The 19,622-nt window shown below is 48.3% G+C and overlaps 3 protein-coding genes across 4 annotated transcripts in view; 1 reads left to right on the top strand and 2 right to left on the bottom strand.

Moving 5' to 3' along the window:
• Positions 1 to 603: 603 nt before the first annotated feature.
• On the bottom strand, positions 604 to 1,662 carry LOC117639962 (UPF0428 protein CXorf56 homolog). Its single transcript, XM_034376070.1, has 4 exons — positions 1,427 to 1,662; positions 1,182 to 1,338; positions 876 to 1,107; positions 604 to 797 (listed from the first exon to the last, which is right to left on the bottom strand). Exons 1-4 carry the CDS (start codon positions 1,545 to 1,547, stop codon positions 642 to 644), a joined length of 666 nt encoding a protein of 221 aa, XP_034231961.1. The 5' UTR covers positions 1,548 to 1,662; the 3' UTR covers positions 604 to 641.
• Positions 1,663 to 1,712: 50 nt separating this feature from the next.
• LOC117639960 (USP6 N-terminal-like protein) lies at positions 1,713 to 9,166 on the top strand. Of its 2 annotated transcripts, XM_034376068.1 has the most exons (10): positions 1,714 to 1,928; positions 2,388 to 2,601; positions 2,681 to 2,906; positions 2,997 to 3,276; positions 3,371 to 3,531; positions 3,619 to 3,765; positions 3,854 to 4,021; positions 4,113 to 4,299; positions 4,799 to 4,804; positions 4,904 to 9,166. In XM_034376068.1, the coding sequence occupies exons 2-10, from the start codon at positions 2,447 to 2,449 to the stop codon at positions 5,371 to 5,373; spliced, it is 1,800 nt and encodes a 599-aa protein (XP_034231959.1). In that variant the 5' UTR covers positions 1,714 to 1,928; positions 2,388 to 2,446; the 3' UTR covers positions 5,374 to 9,166. The 2 variants fall into 2 exon arrangements, with proteins under 2 accessions (XP_034231960.1, XP_034231959.1); XM_034376069.1 differs by lacking the exon at positions 4,799 to 4,804 and having other exon boundaries at positions 1,713 to 1,928.
• LOC117639959 (lutropin-choriogonadotropic hormone receptor-like) overlaps positions 9,117 to 19,622 on the bottom strand; it is a 32,443-nt gene continuing 21,937 nt past the window's right edge. Inside the window, exons 4-17 of the mRNA XM_034376067.1 lie at positions 19,366 to 19,443; positions 15,803 to 15,877; positions 15,334 to 15,411; positions 15,155 to 15,229; positions 14,812 to 14,877; positions 14,081 to 14,149; positions 13,933 to 14,007; positions 13,112 to 13,229; positions 12,916 to 13,008; positions 12,570 to 12,835; positions 12,062 to 12,313; positions 11,656 to 11,951; positions 10,820 to 11,537; positions 9,117 to 10,298 (exon numbers count right to left, since the gene is read on the bottom strand). Coding sequence (XP_034231958.1) covers positions 10,064 to 10,298; positions 10,820 to 11,537; positions 11,656 to 11,951; positions 12,062 to 12,313; positions 12,570 to 12,835; positions 12,916 to 13,008; positions 13,112 to 13,229; positions 13,933 to 14,007; positions 14,081 to 14,149; positions 14,812 to 14,877; positions 15,155 to 15,229; positions 15,334 to 15,411; positions 15,803 to 15,877; positions 19,366 to 19,443 — 2,494 coding nt within the window. The 3' untranslated portion in view covers positions 9,117 to 10,063. The remainder of the gene's footprint in view (positions 10,299 to 10,819; positions 11,538 to 11,655; positions 11,952 to 12,061; positions 12,314 to 12,569; positions 12,836 to 12,915; positions 13,009 to 13,111; positions 13,230 to 13,932; positions 14,008 to 14,080; positions 14,150 to 14,811; positions 14,878 to 15,154; positions 15,230 to 15,333; positions 15,412 to 15,802; positions 15,878 to 19,365; positions 19,444 to 19,622) is intronic.

Raw genomic sequence — 19,622 nt, 5'->3', positions numbered from 1 at the left:
TACTCTCCTGATGGAGTGGGTCTGCCCCGCCCTGCCCCGCCCCACCGCACTGTCTGGCCCGCTCGGCACTCCAAAGGAGGCAAGAGCCGGCTGCTGCGTTACGCCCCCTGCACACCAAAAATGTTGAAACAAGATATTTTCGTGGGCGTCGTCGTTTTCGTTTTCACGCTCCAGCGCCCAGGGAGCATTCGGGAGATTTTCCGGGAAGCAGGGTCGCGTTGGATCCGTGAATCTAAACACCAGCGGGCTGCTGATTTTGGCCGGAAGTCCTGTCATTCCCTCTCTCTCTCTCTTGACTCCCTCCCGCAAGTCACGCGTGTGCTGGGTTGCCTAACCGCACGGCGTGGTAACGCAGTTTCCCACCGAATGACATGTTGTGTCGTGATTCAGTCTGCGATGCGAGGGACTCTCCATGTTGACGCACGGGGTAGTGACTGGTTGGTCTCGGCCCTCAGGACGCACCACGTTGCTCACGTATGCCTAATTATTTAAGCGATTGGTCAGCGGTGTAATGGAACGAAAAGTGGAACTATGACAGTTAGAAATGTCTTACTTTTAATGACTTATCAAATAGTATGAAGTGGTAAAATGTTCATAAGATAATTAGGGGAAACAAGTGAAAATAATTTTTATTTTGGGCATTACTTGTCTATTAGAGTACCTCTAACTCTAGCCTTTTTGGCTTCGATTTCGGCTTGAGTTTGTTGAACAGTCATCTTGTGTTTGTTCATTCCCTTGCGTTCTAACTGCTTCTCAATGATTCTTGCATTATTGGCGTATGAGTCAGCAACCTCCCGCTGGAAACAAGCAACAAGTATTAGCAACTCGTCTTTAAATATTATGAGAAAAAAACAAAGGGATACATCAAGACTTACAGCTTCAATTTCGTCTTCTTCCTCATCAATTGTAGATACAGTGACAGAGCTGAATTTGCCCATATTTTTAGTATGTTTTGTTACCATAATTTTCTTTGGTTTTGCTACTGCTGCCACTTGATTATAAATATCCATCTTAGGACCTTCACCAGAGCTTTTGACCACAGCGCCTTTAAAAATAAAGTTCACATTGCTTCGTGGTTCGTGCTTATAGTACAAGGCCAATCCACACCTGAAACATAAGAAACTCGTTAGGATGAAATTTTTAATACTTAAAGATGAATGTGCGAATCGTCAATAACATACTTTTTACACTTCATTCGGTGCTGCTTTTCGATGCCCTCTGGACGTTTAATATGCACTATTTCATCCTGATCGCAAGTGATCTTGTGAGCGTGTTTTGCTCCATCTATCACTCGTGAACCATCTCTCTTCCTAAGAGGTAGTTTTTCAACGGCACAGTCTGTAGAAAAAAAGAAACAAACAGAGTAAAGAAAACGAAAAAATATTTTGCTCTACAAATAACCAGCCATATCACACACGACCCTAACCTAAAATTAGTGTCATCTGTCCACAAATGCAATAGTAGATGTGCAAGGGCTTCTCTTCTCCATATTCTTCTTGGTCTTTGGTGTCTGAACAAACAATACTCCGGGAAACAACTTTTGGCATTGTCAAATCAGTTTAAATACGTTCTAAATTTTAAACGTCAGATATCGTAAGCGATCGTAAGAACGTCCAAGACACAACAAACAAAAACAAGCGCTCCTCAGACCGTCATTCATATTGGTATGGGTATTCGACCGAGGTCTTCGGGTTGTTTTGCGGGCGGCGCAGGCAGGCTAGGCCTACGCGTAAGGAAAGAACACGAATTATGCCCTACATTCTACATTGTCAACAAATCCTTAGTTTTGTAAAATTGATAATGGACGCGCCTTTGTAAACCTGAGTCTCAATCGTACGTTCCTCACTGTATCACTCTCTTCTTTCAAATAATTTCTAAATTTCTGCTCGAGAGTCACTTTCCTGTTATCAACATGGAGCTGTCAAAAGGTTAGTTTCTCAAGTGTTTTTCTTATGTTTATAGCTATTTTTTCCTTCTAAGTGAGCTGTTAACGAGGCTAAAGATCATAAACTTCGGCTTCTTTGAATTAAAAGTTGTCAGACTATGCAAGCGTTCCACTCTGCGGGAGTGTTTGCGCCCTGTACACCTGTGTCCTGACTGAAGACGTGCATTATTTTGCGTGTCGTTTAAATTTAAAGACATATTCATTGAAGTTTACCCTTAGTTCGGTTGCCTTTTTAATTACCAGGTTAACATCAATTAATGTTACTCATCGCGTCTGTTGAGATGTCTCAATGGTTGTGAGCTTATTCTCCATTTGGCTTAACCTCATTGTTTACTATTCAATCCTGTATTTATATCCTCCCCCTCCCAGGGATGGTTTTTGTTTTTTGAAGATGAAGTTTATTTCAGCATGTTCATCTTATGCATTTTTCTTGTGCTTCTAGGTTCTGCCCTCCTTTCTACATGTTGAGATGGACAACCCGGGGGAGGCTAAGACATCAAAATGAATGAAGGCGATCTTTTACAAAGGGCTGCTGAAGAGCGAGCCAATATTGTGAACAAATATGCTCGTGGGAGAGAGGAAGGTGCTCAGATCGACCCATGGGAAGATCCTTCTTTTGAGATATATCATGTCACCGACCGATATGGTTTCATACAGTAAGTATAGTTTCATAAGCATGCTGAAACTCCAATAGTTTGCCATTCATTTACTGATACCATGTCTGTGATACCCTAGTGACCAACGAGTGCCTCAGCGGAAAGATACAAAAGAGGTGCAATTGGAGAGGGAACGAGCTAAAAAATGGCTTAAAATGCGCAAAGAATGGGAACAGCATAAACTGAGTGCTGATAAGTTAAGACGCCGAGTCTATAAAGGCATTCCTGAATCACTCAGAGGAACTTTTTGGAGTTTGTTGCTTGAAATAGACACTCTTAAGAAACAACAAGAAGGAAAATATGAGGTATGAATACATATTCATATGCCTGAAATGTGTGCACCAAAAGTTACAACAAACCAAAATTTCTAATAATGTTTGAAATTTTGTTTCTAGGAAATGCGTGCTATTGCATGGAAGTGGTCACCTGATATAAGACAAATTGACTTGGATGTGAACAGAACTTATAGAGATCATCTCATGTTTCGACAACGATATGGTTTGAAGCAGCAAGCCCTGTTCAATATATTAAGCGCGTATTCTGTTTATAATAGAGAAATTGGTTACTGCCAAGGAATGTCTCAAATAGCTGCTCTTTTGTTAATGTACTTAAATGAAGAAGATGCATTTTGGGCTTTGTCAGTATTAGTCTGTGACAAAAAGTATAGCATGCATGGTAAGCTAATATCTATCTAATAGTTGTTTGTTTCTCTAGCAGAGAAACATTGTTGATATTGATACTAACACATGTACCAAAATATTTATTACAGGATTTTTTATCCAAGGCTTTCCTAAGCTTGTACGTTTTCAAGAGCACCATGAGAAGATAATGAACAAGTTCCTCCCAAAGCTTAAGAAACACCTTGACCGCAATGGTGTTGATACAGGGCTATACACTCTTAAGTGGTTTTTTCAATGCTTTTTAGACAGAGTAAGGAAATATATTCATATTTTTGCTCAAATTCACCTCCTAACCCTTCATAAATTGTTTTTTATGTGCCAACTTTCTCTGTCTTAGGTCCCTTTCCGACTTGCTTTAAGAATATGGGATGTATACCTACTGGATGGGGAACGGGTGCTGATAGCAATGGCTTACAACTTACTTAAATTAAATAGGCGTCAACTCATGCGGCTTGGCATGGATGATATTTTGCAGTATTTACAGGTAACTTTTGTGTATCTTATGTTGTTCTGTTCTGTTTTCAATTAAAATATTATCTGGGATTTAAAAAACCAATTGTTTGTTTGTGTAGATCCGTATGGAGCGCAGTGAAATGGAGGACGACGTTGTAATAGAGAGTTTGCAGCGTTGTATGGAGGAACTCAAGAAAGCGAAATTGGACTATCCCGGCCCGCCCCCTCCAGATGAACTGCCAAAGACACCTTTTGGAACCTTCACCGAACCAACATTTGAGCAAAAGGTGAGTAGTTTGGCTCTGTCTCTCAGTTACTGAGACAAATCATTGTTTTGAGACCTTTTTGATTATCATTTTTGTTCTATTTTGACTGCAGGTTGGTAGAAGAACTAGTGAACTCACTGCTCTTGAAAGAGTAGCAACAGAGTCAGTTGTGTTGAGGAGACAACAGACTGAAGAGCAGCTAGAAATGGATCAGCTGTCACCAAGACCACCAGGGACTACAAGCAATGGTCACCACAGACTGTCGCACATCTCTGGAAGTGATGGTGGTAATTTAGGAGGTTTGTAAACCAATATTATTGTGACATGTTCTTAAGTTTGTTAGTCTGTGCATGTGCTTCTTTAAAACTTGACAATAAACTATCCCATGCTTGAAAGTTTATGGAAGAATAACATATTGTCACTGCTGTTGCTTTGGTCTAGTCTGTGTTTCTCCGTTCATTATTGTTAATAGTGACGTGTCTTGTATAATTCAGTAAATCCTACTTAAGTGAGTTCTGTTTTTCTATTTTCTTTAAATATTGGGTTTCTTGAAGTCTGTTTGAATCTGTTCGACCTTGAAAGCATTACCTAAGCTTTAGCCAAAATAAGAATTCTTCCCTGCCATTTCCCTATCATTTTTATTGGAGATGTTAAGAGACACAGCATGGTTTCTCTTGCTACTTATCTCAGTTCGACCTAAAAATATCCCTATGAACCCCACCTAATGCTCATTCCAACCTGACTAATGTTCCCCAATCTTTGTCTTTTCTATCCTTGCTGCTTCATTGTACGGAATAGATCAAGGTAAGTTCAGGAGATATCAAAATGCTACAAATATAATGTGAGCACTGAAATCAATGTCATATTGTGTCATTAACTTTTGTTGCTTTCTTTATTTTTCAGGATCCAAGTTTTCCTTTGATCCCAGTATTGACGACGCAAGTTCTCTAGTTTCACGGCGATCCCTGGCCGATACCAGCGTGACGTCAACAGCGGATCTGTCAGTCTTCTCATCAGTCACAAGATCCCATGCTCAAGACAACAGCCTCGACACGCACAGCAACGTGTCCGATGACTCAGGACCTCGAGCCATCACTCCCACTGCCACTCCGAGAGCGCTGACACCACAACCTACTGCTCCAAGTCCTGATGTGGTTCGCATTTATGTTCCCTACACCTCGCCTCAACCTCCCTCACCATGCCGTCAAAATGGTGATCTTCCCCCAAGATCCTTACCATGCCCACTGACATCAGATCTAAATAAGATACGAATCAAGGTGGACAATAACAGCCAGGAAGAACAAACTCCTATAGTTGAGCATGGTCTCATTAAGCCGTTTCAGTTGAATAGCCCAGAGATAGACTTGAAATAGTTGCAGGTATTATAGTAATTGTAGTTCAATTATTGTTGGTACCTGATGTGACATTGGTATTTTATAGTAAACCATACCATTACAAGAAGAGAATGGTTTGTCCATGATGAGCTTTAGTGATGCATTTAGATATGACACGATTTTGTATTTATTTTATTATTTATCTGAGCATTAATATACCTACCTGTGTTACTAGGCTTTTTTATGATTTCCTTCTTTTTCCTGAACTATGGTGTAAATATGTTTAAAGTCCATAGCACTGTTGTTTGTATGCAAATCTAGGAAAAATATTTTAAAATGTTAAGAATGTTAGGAAAGTCCTTAAAGTTTTATTGTTGATAGCATAGCCAGCACAAAAGAAGAAAAAGTAAAAAAAGAAACAAAAAAAGAAACTGTCACACTTGTGCACATGGCCAAAGGCATAAGCATGCTCTTCTTGCTAATTATACCACTAAGTCAAATCTCTATTCGCAGAAGCATCAGTGGTAAAAGACATTAGGAGTACTATTTTAGACCGTATTTTTAAAAAAATCATTGACGAGCCCCTTGACTTTTCATTAACCATCACCTGTCATTGTCATGGGTTGGGTGTATCATTTTCATTCTTTATAATAATCCAAAATTGTTTGTTGAGATATTGTGAGCTTCTTGTGGCAACATCAACCATACCATATCTTGACTTAGATTTTTCTTTTAATGATAAAACATACCTAGGCTTATTTCTGATGTGTAGAGAATAACAGATTCCATTTGATTTGGAGGTATTCTTCAGATGAACAATTCGTGTTCCATCCCTTTGACTCTGGTGGACAAATTTTTGGGTAGGGAGCCACAGAGTTGTTTCGAGCTCAGTAAAAAAAATACCCTTATCTCTGCTTTAGTCGTAAATCATAAGAACCCTAATGTATATGTTTATTGGACACGAACATTATTGCATGTAATTTCATCAAACTGTCATCAAATGTTAATTGGCATTTTCGGACAGTTCATTTCCCTCTTTGACAAATAGTTGTACATGTCTCTTTGGTGGGGAGTTTTTATACTATCCACTTTTTGTGTGACTGCACAAGAGGTTTTGCTTCTATGCCTATCTATTTTCTAGGCAAATTTACCCATCTACCAATTCTCATTAGCTGTAAGTGTATTAGAATATTTTTGTTGCATTTTACATGGAACTCTGACAGAGGCTTCCTTCAAACACCAAACATAGTGTCTCCTTTAACCAAGTATTGGCTAGAGAGAATTTTGCCAAAAATTATCCCCAACAAATATGCAAATTGACTTCAGTTTTGAAAGACATTCATATCAATGAGAGATCTTATTTTTCAATTGCACTTGAAAATTGGAGTCTGGGATATCCATTTAACTCTAGCCTATGGAAGTCACAGACAAAGGGGACATCGATCATAGGGCCATTCTTGCTAATATGTGACAGTTCCTTAATGGTTAAATTCCATGCAGCCAACTGTTGTATGTATTTATTTTTATTTTTTCTACAAAGATAAATACCACAAAACTAATAGACAAGAAGAAATTACTTTTAGTGGTGGGGTGTAAAGAGTGGTTTGAGATTCTCAGTTGCTACCTGCTGATAAAATTGGTAGTTTGATAGTAATCCTCTATAGGATCAATTAAAGGCCTATTTTAATAGTTTTCTGTGTGGGAACACGTCTTTAATGTGTACTGATGTATAGTCTTTAATTTTCTCTAAATGTATTGATCTTTGTACAGAAAGTTGTTTTCCACCTTGTTGAAAATTTAATTCCTCAATTTAGAAGCGTTTGTGCTTATTTAAGTTGGAATGAATTTCTGAGAAGAACTGTTGTTCACCAGTTACTTGACAGGCTTGGACTGATTTTGTAATGGACTGTTTGGTTCCACTGTATGAGATAATTATTTGCTTCAGTATGTTATTAATATTTATATAGCAATAAGCATAGGTGAGGAGTGAGGATTTATGGAGGTGTTAAGTTGCATACTACACGTCCTTTCAGATTTGTTTTGGACAGAAATCTCTTCAAGGAAAAAAAAGGTGTTGTTTTCATCATCTTTCTTAATCCTCTTTGTTAAAGTTAAACAATACAACTGTTAAGATTTTGTTTCCCAAGAAGGTTTTTGTTACTAGATTTCTTGATGCATGGCGTGAAATATTTTTGTGGTAATTATCTAAAATCAGTCAAATTAGATCTGTGTTATTCTTTGAGTAGGGTGCTGAAGTGGAAGATAGCTATTAAGCTCAATATCATATTTTCCCCCCTCTGTTTTGATGATAATCATTTGTTTTAGACCAGGATGTGATTTGCTGTTCCCCATTGGTCTCCAGTGGTTGCTCCTTTGCCTCTTATAGAGGATGAAAAAGATTTTAAATCTGCTTCGTACTTAGGGTGCTTACATTTTATCTCAAATTACAAGCTTTGCAAGAATGGTGATCAGCTCTTAACCCGTCATATCAGTTATGGAATATTTTGCCTTGTGAAGTTTGTTAGCATAGGCTTTTGTTCATGTCATGTTTGGATGGATTGGTCCAACTAGTTTGATGTTTTAGTCACATGCTTGGACTCTTTGAATGATTCCTACTTATTCTCTGGTCATTCCATTTAAAATATACTGTTCTGCTCCTTTGCTTTTGTTGTTTATCTTTTATTAATCCAATGAGGGTGATTGATTTGTGTAATAATTGATATGTAAGAGTAATACATTAGGAAGGTGTGACGAGTCAATTACTGTGAATTGAGCTTCAACTCCTGGCCGTTCAAAAATGTCCCATATTTTGATAAAAGTTCTCTTGGAAAGTCTTTTTATGTTGCTTCATTTCTGTACTCTTAACTTGTACTCAAATTGCAGTCAGTCCTGTAATGTACGGTATGTGTAAACTTCATTAATTTTTAATGTGTCTGACTTTGTGTGAGTGTTGCTTCTCAGTCAGTCATGTATGCTTAGGTTGTGGAAACCAAAATGAGTGATACTACTTTTATGAAAGTTGCCTTGTAACATTTTTGCTCTTGTTATTCAAAATTTCTCTTTGTGCTATTAATTCTTCATAAGTGTTTTGGCCTGTCATTTTTCAATGTCTTTTATATATCTTATGACATCTTGATTATCTTGAAATTAACTGCTTGAAGAATACTGTATGCTTGTTTATTGTGTAGATTGAAAGTAGGAGTAAATGATCAGATTCCACCTAGCTTTCATGTATACAAGTATTATCACAGTTTTAACTTATTGTATTTATTGATACTCAAATTATGAGGCATAGTCAACATTGTGTTTAAAGGGAAAGTGAAGTCAACTAGTGACGTGAGCTTGTGTCCAATGATCACAAACTGGCTATGCTAACATCAAAATGGACCCAATTTTGGTGTCAAATCTGGAGACAGAGTGTTTGTGCGGTTATCAAACATGGGTCCATTTTGAGGCTTGAACCAGTATTGAAATTCTAACTGAAAAAGCTGGATGTCTTATATTGTTTTGTCCATCATACCTCTTTGGGTTTATATTTTCTGTTCTTTACTGTGCTGAGAATTATTCATTATGCAATAATACAGTAACCTACTTTGAATGAAAGCAATAATGCTAAAGAGGACCTTCCATGTCAATATTTTTCTAATTTAGCATGATGTGAGAAAAATTACAATGGAACATACTCTGATGATATTATATTTGCTGCTCAGTTGATTGAATCATCAGGAATGAGAGTGTGGTCAATACTCAAGGAGTGTAAATGCCTCATGGAATCAAGACAATTCTAAATTAAATATTTATTTTGTCAATTAAAACTTATCTTTTGAATGCATTTGCCTTCTCTTCATTTGTGTATCTATTTACACATTTATTGATAAAATTATGCCTATATTCACAAACTAGGGAGAACATGAAAAGCATAAGTAAGCTTGATACACTGTACAAAATCAGATTCACTTTCTTAATATCAAAATACACATGCATCTAGAAGATAGGTGCTCTAATTAGCTCTTTTAATACTGCTTTATCTCGGTAATGACTAGTATCACAGTAACTAGAAAGTTGCTAGGCCTGTAAAGCCCATAATCTTTGCACTCAGACAAAGAATGGCATACCAAACACAGGCTGGAATGTCATATGTCATGATATTTCTGTTTCCCCGGCCCAGGGATTGCACGATTCAAACTTTGATCTACAATATCACAATGCACAATTCACAGCACCTTCACATAATATGTAGCGGCTAGCTTGGGTGTCAGTGGAATGTCATAAACAAAACTCGATCGCGGACATCTGGGAACGCGCCGAATTAGTCATGAAGTCATGGAGCAAAATTGGGTCTGGCCGAAGCATATCGATACAACACTAAAGCAAGGGCATTTCCCCTATACAAAAATGGGCAACGCCAGTGTGGCAGGCCACCCCTCTGCGGGCCAGCCCCATAAACACGAAACGCTCACGAAGAAGTCCAAATGACGTCAAAGTGACCGCAAAAATGACGCAGTACGTGCTGTTCCACTTTGAGCGGACTGACGGCAAGGTGGCCATAGAGTCCTAGAGCCATAGTCCGGTTTCACTTTGGTTGGGCTGACGGCATGCTTGCCATAGAGTCCTAGAACCACAGTCCTGTTCTGGTGCTCGAAGCAGGGAGACCCAGAGAGCTGGGGAGACCCGGCCGAGGATGGACCCCAGCCTCCAGGACCGTCCAGACAGACGGTCCAGACACCGTCTAGACGAACGCTTCCTCCCTGTTCCTGCCGGGCGGCGGACTGACGGAGAGCAGGGACGTCATCGTCTCGGGTCCGCCCGGGCCGTCGTAGCACTGCGCGTCCGCGGGGCCGGCGTGGCCGTGGCCGGCGTGGCCGCGCTGGGACATGGCCACGGGCTGGGCGGAGTTGTGGGACGTCGGCGTCGAGTGGTACTGCAACTTGTAGCGCTGCGCGAGGTGCGTGCAGATGCCGAACCTGCGGACAGAAATCGGTGGCCGTTGGGTGTGAGGGCGTAAGGCACTCGGGCTGAGTATCCTGACTCCGAGGGATCATTTCGTCGCTCTCGCACCGCTGAGGAGGGACGCGGAGAGACAGCGACGAATCGATCCCTCGGATAGTGGCAGGGTGTCTTTGTTCTCCCCCTCATCATCCCTCCGAGACGCACGTTCCCGATATCGTAGCACGTACGAAGATAATGCGTGCACGCTTCATCAAGTCACTTATTAGGACTATCCTAGAAGGAAAGGATTAGTCCCTTCAAAAAATTTTTCTTGTCTGGCATAGCCACCTCCTCCGCTGAACCCGATGAGGCGGGGACGTTACTTGGTAAACGGACACTGTATCTGTCAAGCGCGAGCGAGGCAGCCGACGCGACAGACTTGCAGCGCCATCTAGCGTCTGATCAGAGAAACTGGTACAATGCTCTGCGCGCCGTCTCGGACGCGCGCACACGCCCACACACACACGCACGCACGCACACATTCGGCTGTAAATACCTGTCGAGCAGCATGGACAGGTCGCGGCGGTACTGCGGCGTGGTGATGGCGTACAGGAAGGGGTTGGCGCACGCGTTCAGCGGGTAGAAGAAGACGAGCAGGATCTTGGAGTTGGTGACGGAGATGAGCGGGGAGCCGGCGAGCGCCGTCATGCTGAAGAAGGCGATGGGGGCCCAGCAGGTGAAGTCGGTGAGCACGAGCAGGGCCATCTTGTTGGCGACGCTGAACTCCTTGCGCACCTTGAGCGAGGCCGCGCCGTCGGCCGGGGAGCGGCGGCCCGCGCCGAAGCCGAAGCGGCGCGACGACGCGGAGGACTGTCGGCGCACCGGGGCCGTGGGCCGCCGGTTGTGGCGGGTGTTGGGCCCCAGCGACAGGTAGATGTGCAGGTAGCACACCAGCACCAGCACGAAGGCCAGCGCCGCCACCAGCAGCAGCGTTATCAGGTACGTGAGCCCGGCCGGGTGCCGCGAGTCCATGGGCAGGCAGATGCTGGTGCTGGAGTACGACGACACGCCGGCCAGCGGCAGCGCCGCCATGGTCACGGCGTACAGCCAGCCGCCCGCCATCACGTACACCGCGGCGCCCAGGCGCAGCCGCTTGTTCAGGTCGATGGCGTACGTGATGGCCACCCAGCGCTCCAGCGTGATGACGCACAGCGTGTAGATGGACAGCTGCGAGGAGAAGACGGTGAGGAAGCCCGCCACCATGCAGCCCCTCTCTGCGGAACAAGGGACACAGAGGCATCATCAGGTGGGGAGTGCCTTGCACACTGTGCAATTTGGAGAGCTGTCTTGCTCGCACCCATGTGGGGGTGTGAGAGAGGCAGAGGTACGTACCGACTTGCCAGGAGCAGGCGAAGTTGAAGTACTCGCCGTGGCTGCGCAGGTCCATGGCGGCCAGCAGCAGCAGGTACAGCCCCATGCACAGGTCGGCGAAGGCTAGCTGGCACATGAGGAAGCGGGCCACGGTGAGGGCGGCCATGTGCGCCAGCAGCACGCCCAGCACGGCCACGTTGCCCACCACCGTGGCCAGCACCACCACCCACACCAGGCCGCGCAGCCAGGCGTACCCCATGATGTCCTCGCACGGGTTGAGCGCGTCCGGCGCCGGGCTGCACTCTACGGCGGGCACACTGTGGGCATCGCGCATCGCAGTCGAAAGGTTACGTAAGGCGCGGCTTGACCCCCCCCCCCTTCGCGTTTCTAAAATTTCTGCACACGCCACTGGAAGGTGACCACTCACTGCTTGGACACGTTGCCGCAGATGGCCTCGAACATGCCGGGCGACAGCGTGGCGGCGGTGGGGTGCCAGCCGTGGTCCAGGTCCAGGTGCCCGTGCGTCCCCGAGCGCCGGCCGCCGAGCGGGCTCTGCGGCTCCGGCTTGGGCTGGTCCGAGATCATGCCGGTGTCCATGACCACGTCGCCGAAGGCACCCTGGTGGTCGTGGTGCGGCACGAAGACGTTGAAGGGCTCCGCCGTGCCCACCGCGCCCCAGCTGCGGGACACGAGCATGCCGTCGGTGAGGCTCCCTCGGACACACCGCGGGGCACAGTGGGCCAGAAGGCCGGTGGAGGCGGTCCAAATCCCAAACCCTTTTTTTAGCTCCAGAGTCGCCAAATGGGACTTGAACCGGACAGGACTCACCCAATCCAGATTGCTCTACGAACGAGGAATCCATTCACACATCACACGTTCGGCTCTAGTCCCATTTAGCGACTCCGGAGCTCAGAGGCGTTGCGTCTCCCGCTAACCTGTCCGCCACATCGTGCACCACCACATCCCCCCAGCCGGCGTTGGCGTCGTCCTCCGCGTAGTCGCCGTCGCCGCCGCCAGAGCCGTCGCCGGAGCCGCCCCCGGAGCCGTCGCCGAGGCTGTCCAGGGCGGCGCGGACGTCGCGGGTGAGGCGCACGCTGGGCCGCGACACGCCGACGGACTGCAGCAGCTCGCCCATGATCTCCGGACTGATCCTGGCCGCCTCCATGTCGCGGCACGCGTTCATGATCTTCTCCACCATGCGCTGCCGGAATGGAATCATGTCATCATCATCTCTCTATCATTTTGAGTGTTTGTTTGTTTGTTTGTTGAGGCGGTTCGTACCAGATACTCCTCATGCTTCTTGGCATCGTGGATCTGTGGATGGGCGAAGGCGCAGCAGTGGAAGGCATACGTAAGCCGTGCCGTCTTCAGGTCCTGTCCACCACAAACTCAATTACATTCCTATTTGCTGTCTTTTTTCGAGTTTTATTGCTTTTTTTCGTAACAATTTTTTTTAAATTATCTCCATGTTCCGTACCCTGAAGTTGTACACCGAGGGGATGGTCGTGAGGGTGGTGGTGTCCTCGATCCGCAGCTCCTCCAAGTTCTGCAGGCCCTCGGTCGGCAGCTCCGAGATGGACGTCTGCGACAAGTCACTGCCAACAACAACAACAACAACAACAAAAACAAACAGTGAGTTGAATGGGGCGGCCGGGCAGCCAATCACAGCGCGTGTGCAGTACGCGGTGTTTCTGTTTGTTTGCACGGCTGGCCGCGGGAGCGCGCCTCTCGCGCCGCCACTTTCGATAACGATATCTCGATATCTGTTGACGATCGACTCCGAATTTAGTTAATTTGATTTGCGGCTGCGTGTGTTGTGTGTTGGTGCGTGCCGCGCCACGCCGCAGCAACGCAAACAGATAATGGGGAAGACATTGAAAAGCCACTCGCAGGGCGTAAAGGAGATATCCGGGTCACCCCCTCCCCCTCGCTTCCCAGATGATAATGTTATCTGAAGGCGGCGTGTGTTGGCGCGTCGGCGCGCGACAGAGACGCCGTGATGCGTGCGTGGCACGGCGTGGCACGGCGTGCCGAGACAACAGTGTAGTCTCAGAGCAAACTCACGGCGCAGTCTTGGCCAAATTCGGGATTAGGGTCCACTGTACGATCATACACAGTGGGAAGACAACATCAAAGACGCCGGTTTCATTTCCAAGTCGCTATCGTCGTCGGCCAGTGTGTACGCAAGAGAGCGACAGTACTCTCTCACGCGCGTATATGGCGCGCCAATTCCGGCCGACTAAACAGAAAGTGCAGCGCTTTCGCAATCACCGACACGATGACGCGCGTGTGACTTACAGCTTTCGCAGCGAGGAGAGGCCGCGAAACGCGCCCAGGGACAACTGCGTCAGCCTCCGGTTGCCTTTGAGGCTCCTGCAACCGACAATAGTCTCAACAAACAACAACAAAGGCGCAAACTTGTAGTCCAGCACGATGATCTACTTACAGTTCGGCGATTTCGGACCCGTTGAACGCGCCGGCGTGGACCTCGGTGATGGAGTTGTAGTCCAGGACGCTGAGGACAAAGGCAGACAGTGGAGTGAGCGCTCCAGCCGGCGGGGCGTGGCGGGCTACCCCAACGCGACGCGCAACTTAGCGGCAGACTCGGTAGACGCCTGGCCTGGTCGAGGGGCACGTAATCAAAAGTGAAGGGGGTGGGCTGAGGGGCGGGCAACGGCAACGCGGCCGCACCTGGGAGCGCCTGGGCGTCTGGCGTGTCTGGCAGTCGAGACACTCAGGGGCGGCTCGCGTGTGACGGTACCCAGAAAAGCCCACGCTCATCAATCACGCTGTCACTTCGCTGTCACTTCGCTGTCACTTCGCTGTCTCTTCCATTCTCTTACAGGAACAGGAGCCATCCATCCTCTTATTTCCATTCTGTCACACATCCGGATCCACCTTCCTCGGACTCCTCTCCATACGGACATTCCGAGAATACCTTCTGCCCACGATGTCCTCCTCACGGCCGCTTGCTCTCGTCTCGACCTTCTCCCCCCGACACTCTCTCCACGACCCTCTCCCCCCGACACTCTCCACGACCCTCTCGACATGACCCTCTCTCTGCGCGACCCTCTCCCCACGACCCTCTCCTCACGACCCTCCCCCCACGACCCTCTCCTCACGACCCTCCCCCCACGACCCTCCCCCCACGACCCTCTCCTCCGCTCTCATACTCACAGTGTGTGGGCCCGCAGCCGGACGGCCTGGGACGGCACGTGCTGGATGTCGTTGCTCTCCAAGTCGCTGGAAGGATAAAGAGGACAGAGTCACCAAAGATGAATGACCGAGAGAACCGCGACGCGAGAAAATCCACGACAAGGCCGACGACGCACGGGGAAGAAAAACCTTGTTGAGGTGATCGACTTTGTTCGATAGGCTGAGTTCGACTGGCTGCAATCGAAAACCCACGGTAACCCACAACAAAGTTGGACACCACGACAAAGTATTTTCGGTTTCTTTTTTCGTGTGAAACGAGAAAAAATTGACTACGACGACGACGGCGTCCACGGAGGTGACTCACATCTGGTGGAGGATGCGGTCCGCGCCCTGGCTGGAGATGTGCGGGACGTGTTGCAGCGCCGTGCGGCTGATCCTCCTGGAAGAGAAAGGAAAGGAGAGCCGAGGGCCGTCAAGTCACTCATCCCAAAGTTAAAGAAAAGAAGAAGAGGGGAGTCCACTTCGTTCCACTTTCATACTTACAGGACCTTGAACGCCGGCGAGAGGCCCTGGAAGACGCCGGCGGGGATGACCTTGAGTTTGGGCACGCCCAGAATGTAACTGCCGAGTGAGCAAAGAAGAGGAACGTATAACGCGGGGGAGGAGTAAAAATTAAAAGGCGTCCGAGAGGGCTGCTGGAACACTGATTGGGAGTCTGGTGGAGCCTCGCGGGCCGCACGCGGTCGCCCACGAACCGGCCAGGGATTACGTCCGTGCGCTGTTTGGCCTCGGGTTCTGTATGCCGTGGCCGAGACCAGAGACCGGCCTCAGCGCCTTCGTCAGTGTCTCTCTCACACTCGTGTGGCGCGCCGTAGGGGTGCGACAGAGACTACGGCATCAGAGGGAATCGGGAGGCTGCATGCATTCAAAACAGCGCCGGACGCTGGATCGCGTGACCGCGGGCCGGCCTGCCGGATCCGCGCGGCTCGGCGCGGCCCAAGCGGATACTTACACAGACCGCAGCTTGGTGAGCGAGGAGAAGATCCCCTCCTCGATGGCCTCCAGGTTCGGCAGGGAGCGCAACTCTCTGCGGGACACAGAGAAGAGGCAGTGAGCGGTGTGCACTCTAAATCTTACGGGTGGGGCTGCGCCAGCATATTGTGGTGAAGATTTCCCCCAGGATAAAAGAAATTTTCACTATAATTTGAAGAATTTTCACCATGGAGCTGAAGCTAACATGGTGGATCTTCACCATAATGGAGAATCTTCACCATAATGTGGAAAATCTTCAAATGGAGAATCTTCACCATAAAAATTTTGGGGTCTGTATTTTCGTTTCCAGACTCCCGGTTTTTAAAAATAAAACGCCATTTTCCTCAATGTTTGAGTCTCTCCCTTATCTGCTCGGTGAGTGCCGCGTTGCGCCGTCAGCCTCATGGCGTCGTTCGTTCATTGCGCGGGAGTTTTTCTTCCTCGGCAGCGCGGCCACTGTGAGGCAAGGAGGGCGGAAGGGGCTGGGGAGGACTCGGAGGAGGAAGCGAGAGGGGTGATAAGGCAGAGCGGCGCGCCAGTGGACGCGACGGGGCAGCGTCGGCGCGCACATGGTGCCATCAAAAGTTGCTCATTTCCACCTGCGCCCGGGATAGTGCCCCACCCTACCCCGACCCCGTCCCTCCACCCCGCCGTCCTACGGCCTCCAGCCAACCCATTTCCCCCGGCAGGCTCGAGAAAAAGAAATAAGGCAAAAAGGACGCCGTCTCCATTGTGTGTCATTTTCGCTGCAGTGGCGGCTACTTGGCAACTACAACCCCCGACGGGAATAAAAAAAGGAAACGGGAACATGACATGAAGGAGTGCCTCGCGACGCCGTTCGCATTTGGACCCGCCAACCCCTTGATGGCCCCCCAGCGGACTTCCAACCCTCGCGAGCTGGAGTCAGTCGGGGTAATTTTCAGACACGGTGGGTTAAAAAGGAGCATCTCTTTCCCTTTGACATTTTAGAACCCGCCGTTCTAAATGTTATTTTTAGGAGAAAAACATCACATTCGGCATGGCAAGAGTTGTAAAATGTGAAAATGTTGTCTGGGAAACAGCTGTCCCATATTTATCACGTGTCCGAAACTGACCCTGCGGATGTAACGCCAAACCAAGGCTGTTTGTTTGCAGTTTTTTTATAATTTTGGGCATTTTTTTTTAAATTTTGTTTTGCAATTATTTTTTGAAAATATAATTTAAAGCGTGTGGCTCTACACTGGCATTGCAAGGGCCGACGGCGTCACGTCACCGAGGTGCGCGGCCAGGCGAGCGGCAAGGCGAGCGGCAAGCACCCACAAAATGCCGCATCAAATATTAAAGGCAATTTGGCGAGGGAAGGGCGGCGGGGCCGAGTGGCGTGGGTGCCAGACTCGCGGGTCGGGCCCGGCGAGGCCGGCGAGGCCCGGCAAGGCGGCATGGCGGCATGGCGCTATCAGAGACGATGCGAGAGGCTGGTGCGCACTGCGCTGCCGCTCTGCGACACGCCCCCACATCAAGGCGACCCTGCCGGCCAAGCCTGGCAAGGACGCTGCCCTGCCGCCCTGCCGCCCTGCCCGCGTCCTGGAGCCTCCGGGCTGGAGCCTCCAGGCTGGCGTCCCCGGGTGGAGTCTCCGACCGTGATTTCCATAGGGAGGCCATTTACGGCGACTAGATTGGACACAGTGGCCACCCAAAGTCAGCAAAATCAGCAAATTTCCGAGATTCGACCACTTTTTGACCAGCTTGGTCGGAAAATCGTTGCGGTCAAAGCCAAAATCGTTGTGGTCAACGCCTTCCCGATTCAGGGCATGAAGGAATAGGGTCTTAAGGATACTAGGGCGTCGAGGGAGGCCATTTACGGCGACTAGATTGGACACAGTGGCCGCCCAAAGTCAGCAAAATCAGCAAATTTCCGAGATTCGACCACTTTTTGACCAACTTGGTCGGAAAATCGTTGCGGTCAAAGCCAAAATCGTTGTGGTCAACGCCTTCCCGATTCAGGGCATGAAGGAATAGGGTCTTAAGGATACTAGGGCGTCGAGGGAGGCCATTTACGGCGACTAGATTGGACACAGTGGCCACCCAAAGTCAGCAAAATGAACAAATTTCCGAGATTCGGCCACTTTTTGACCAACTTGGTCGGAAAATCGTTGCGGTCAAAGCCAAAATCGTTGTGGTCAACGCCTTCCCGATTCAGGGCATGAAGGAATAGGGTCTTAAGGATACTAGGGCGTCGAGGGAGGCCATTTACGGCGACTAGATTGGACACAGTGGCCGCCCAAAGTCAGCAAAATCAGCAAATTTCCGAGATTCGACCACTTTTTGACCAACTTGGTCGGAAAATCGTTGCGGTCAAAGCCAAAATCGTTGTGGTCAACGCCTTCCCGATTCAGGGCATGAAGGAATAGGGTCTTAAGGATACTAGGGCGTCGAGGGAGCCTTTACGGCACTAGATTGGACACAGTGGCCGCCCAAAGTCAGCAAAATGACAAATTTCCGAGATTCGGCCACTTTTTGACCAACTTGGTCGGAAAATCGTTGCGGTCAAAGCCAAAATCGTTGTGGTCAACGCCTTCCCGATTCAGGGCATGAAGGAATAGGGTCTTAAGGATACTAGGGCGTCGAGGGAGGCCATTTACGGCGACTAGATTGGACACAGTGGCCACCCAAAGTCAGCAAAATGAACAAATTTCCGAGATTCGGCCACTTTTTGACCAACTTGGTCGGAAAATCGTTGCGGTCAAAGCCAAAATCGTTGTGGTCAACGCCTTCCCGATTCAGGGCATGAAGGAATAGGGTCTTAAGGATACTAGGGCGTCGAGGGAGGCCTTTTACGGCAACTACGTTGGACACAGTGGCCGCCCAAAGTCAGCAAAATCAGCAAATTTCCGAGATTCGACCACTTTTTGACCAACTTTGTGACGTTACTGGTCCCAAACCCAAAGACCCCGGCAGATTTTTCTGCCTATCTGCCCTGGCCAGCCCGAGCCTGCACGCTCGGTTCGAGGCCAATTAATCGACTCTGGTGCTCAAAAGGCGACGAGAGGTTTGGCCGCCAGCGCCACTCATCTGGCCCACTGTGCGGCGGCGAGAGCACCTACGGCGGGCGGCCCTGAGTAGCGGGGCGCTCCAGCCAGGCGCTCAGGGTAGGCAACGCGCCGCGACCGCGTGCGTGGCGGGCTTGCCTACGCCAGTCTCGCAGGCGCTCCGCAGGCCGCAGAACGCGATGACGTCAACGGCCTGCACTTTATGCCAGCCATCGAGCCTCGCGGAAGTCATTAGCGCTCCAACTAACGACCCAGCCGGGATTGGAAAGCACACTTTCGAGCGCCGGCCGTCGCCAATCCCCTAGATGTGACAGCACACACACACGCGCGCGCGCACGCACACACACACACACACACACACACACACACACACACACACTGCGTCAACAAGGGGATGTGGGTTCCCGTCTCGGTTCCCGGTCGGCCATACCTGCTGCATGCATCTCTGCAAACACGGCAGCGGCTCTACTGGTGGCACACCAGGATTCACCCCCCCCCCTCTCTCTCCACTTACACGTCGGACAGGCTGTGGCTGTAGGGGTTCAGGGCGTCCTTGCGCAGGACCTCCATGCCCGCGGAGTTCTCGATAATCCTGAAACAAGAGGAAACTTCGGTTAAGCTCATCAGAGTAGGAGAATGCAACTCTGCAACCGTGCTGCGGGTCTCCTACACCGAAAATTTTTTTTTAGTTAAAATTTAGAGTTTTTGGTAGATATTCTTCGTTCCCTTTCCTTTTTCTCGAATCCTCTGCTTACTTTTTTTCGCACTGCT

Source organism: Thrips palmi, unplaced genomic scaffold (genome assembly GCF_012932325.1).
Source record: "Thrips palmi isolate BJ-2018 unplaced genomic scaffold, TpBJ-2018v1 HiC_scaffold_12, whole genome shotgun sequence".
Lineage (NCBI taxonomy): Eukaryota > Metazoa > Arthropoda > Insecta > Thysanoptera > Thripidae > Thrips > Thrips palmi.
Note: the sequence above shows the minus strand (reverse complement) of the source record. Positions and strands in the feature narration are given on the sequence as shown.

Bases quoted from the DNA above. Each gene is read 5' to 3' on its own strand.
- LOC117639962 (XM_034376070.1), bottom strand. From the start codon at position 1,547: ATGCCAAAAGTTGTTTCCCGGAGTATTGTTTGTTCAGACACCAAAGAC. The intron at 1,339-1,426 runs GTTAGGGTCGTG...TTTTTTCTACAG, and splicing joins ACAGATGACACTAATTTTAG to ACTGTGCCGTTGAAAAACTA. The intron at 798-875 runs GTAAGTCTTGAT...GCTTGTTTCCAG, and splicing joins AAGAAGACGAAATTGAAGCT to CGGGAGGTTGCTGACTCATA.
- LOC117639960 (XM_034376068.1), top strand. From the start codon at position 2,447: ATGAATGAAGGCGATCTTTTACAAAGGGCTGCTGAAGAGCGAGCCAAT. The intron at 2,602-2,680 runs GTAAGTATAGTT...GTGATACCCTAG, and splicing joins GACCGATATGGTTTCATACA to TGACCAACGAGTGCCTCAGC. The intron at 4,022-4,112 runs GTGAGTAGTTTG...TTTTGACTGCAG, and splicing joins AACCAACATTTGAGCAAAAG to GTTGGTAGAAGAACTAGTGA.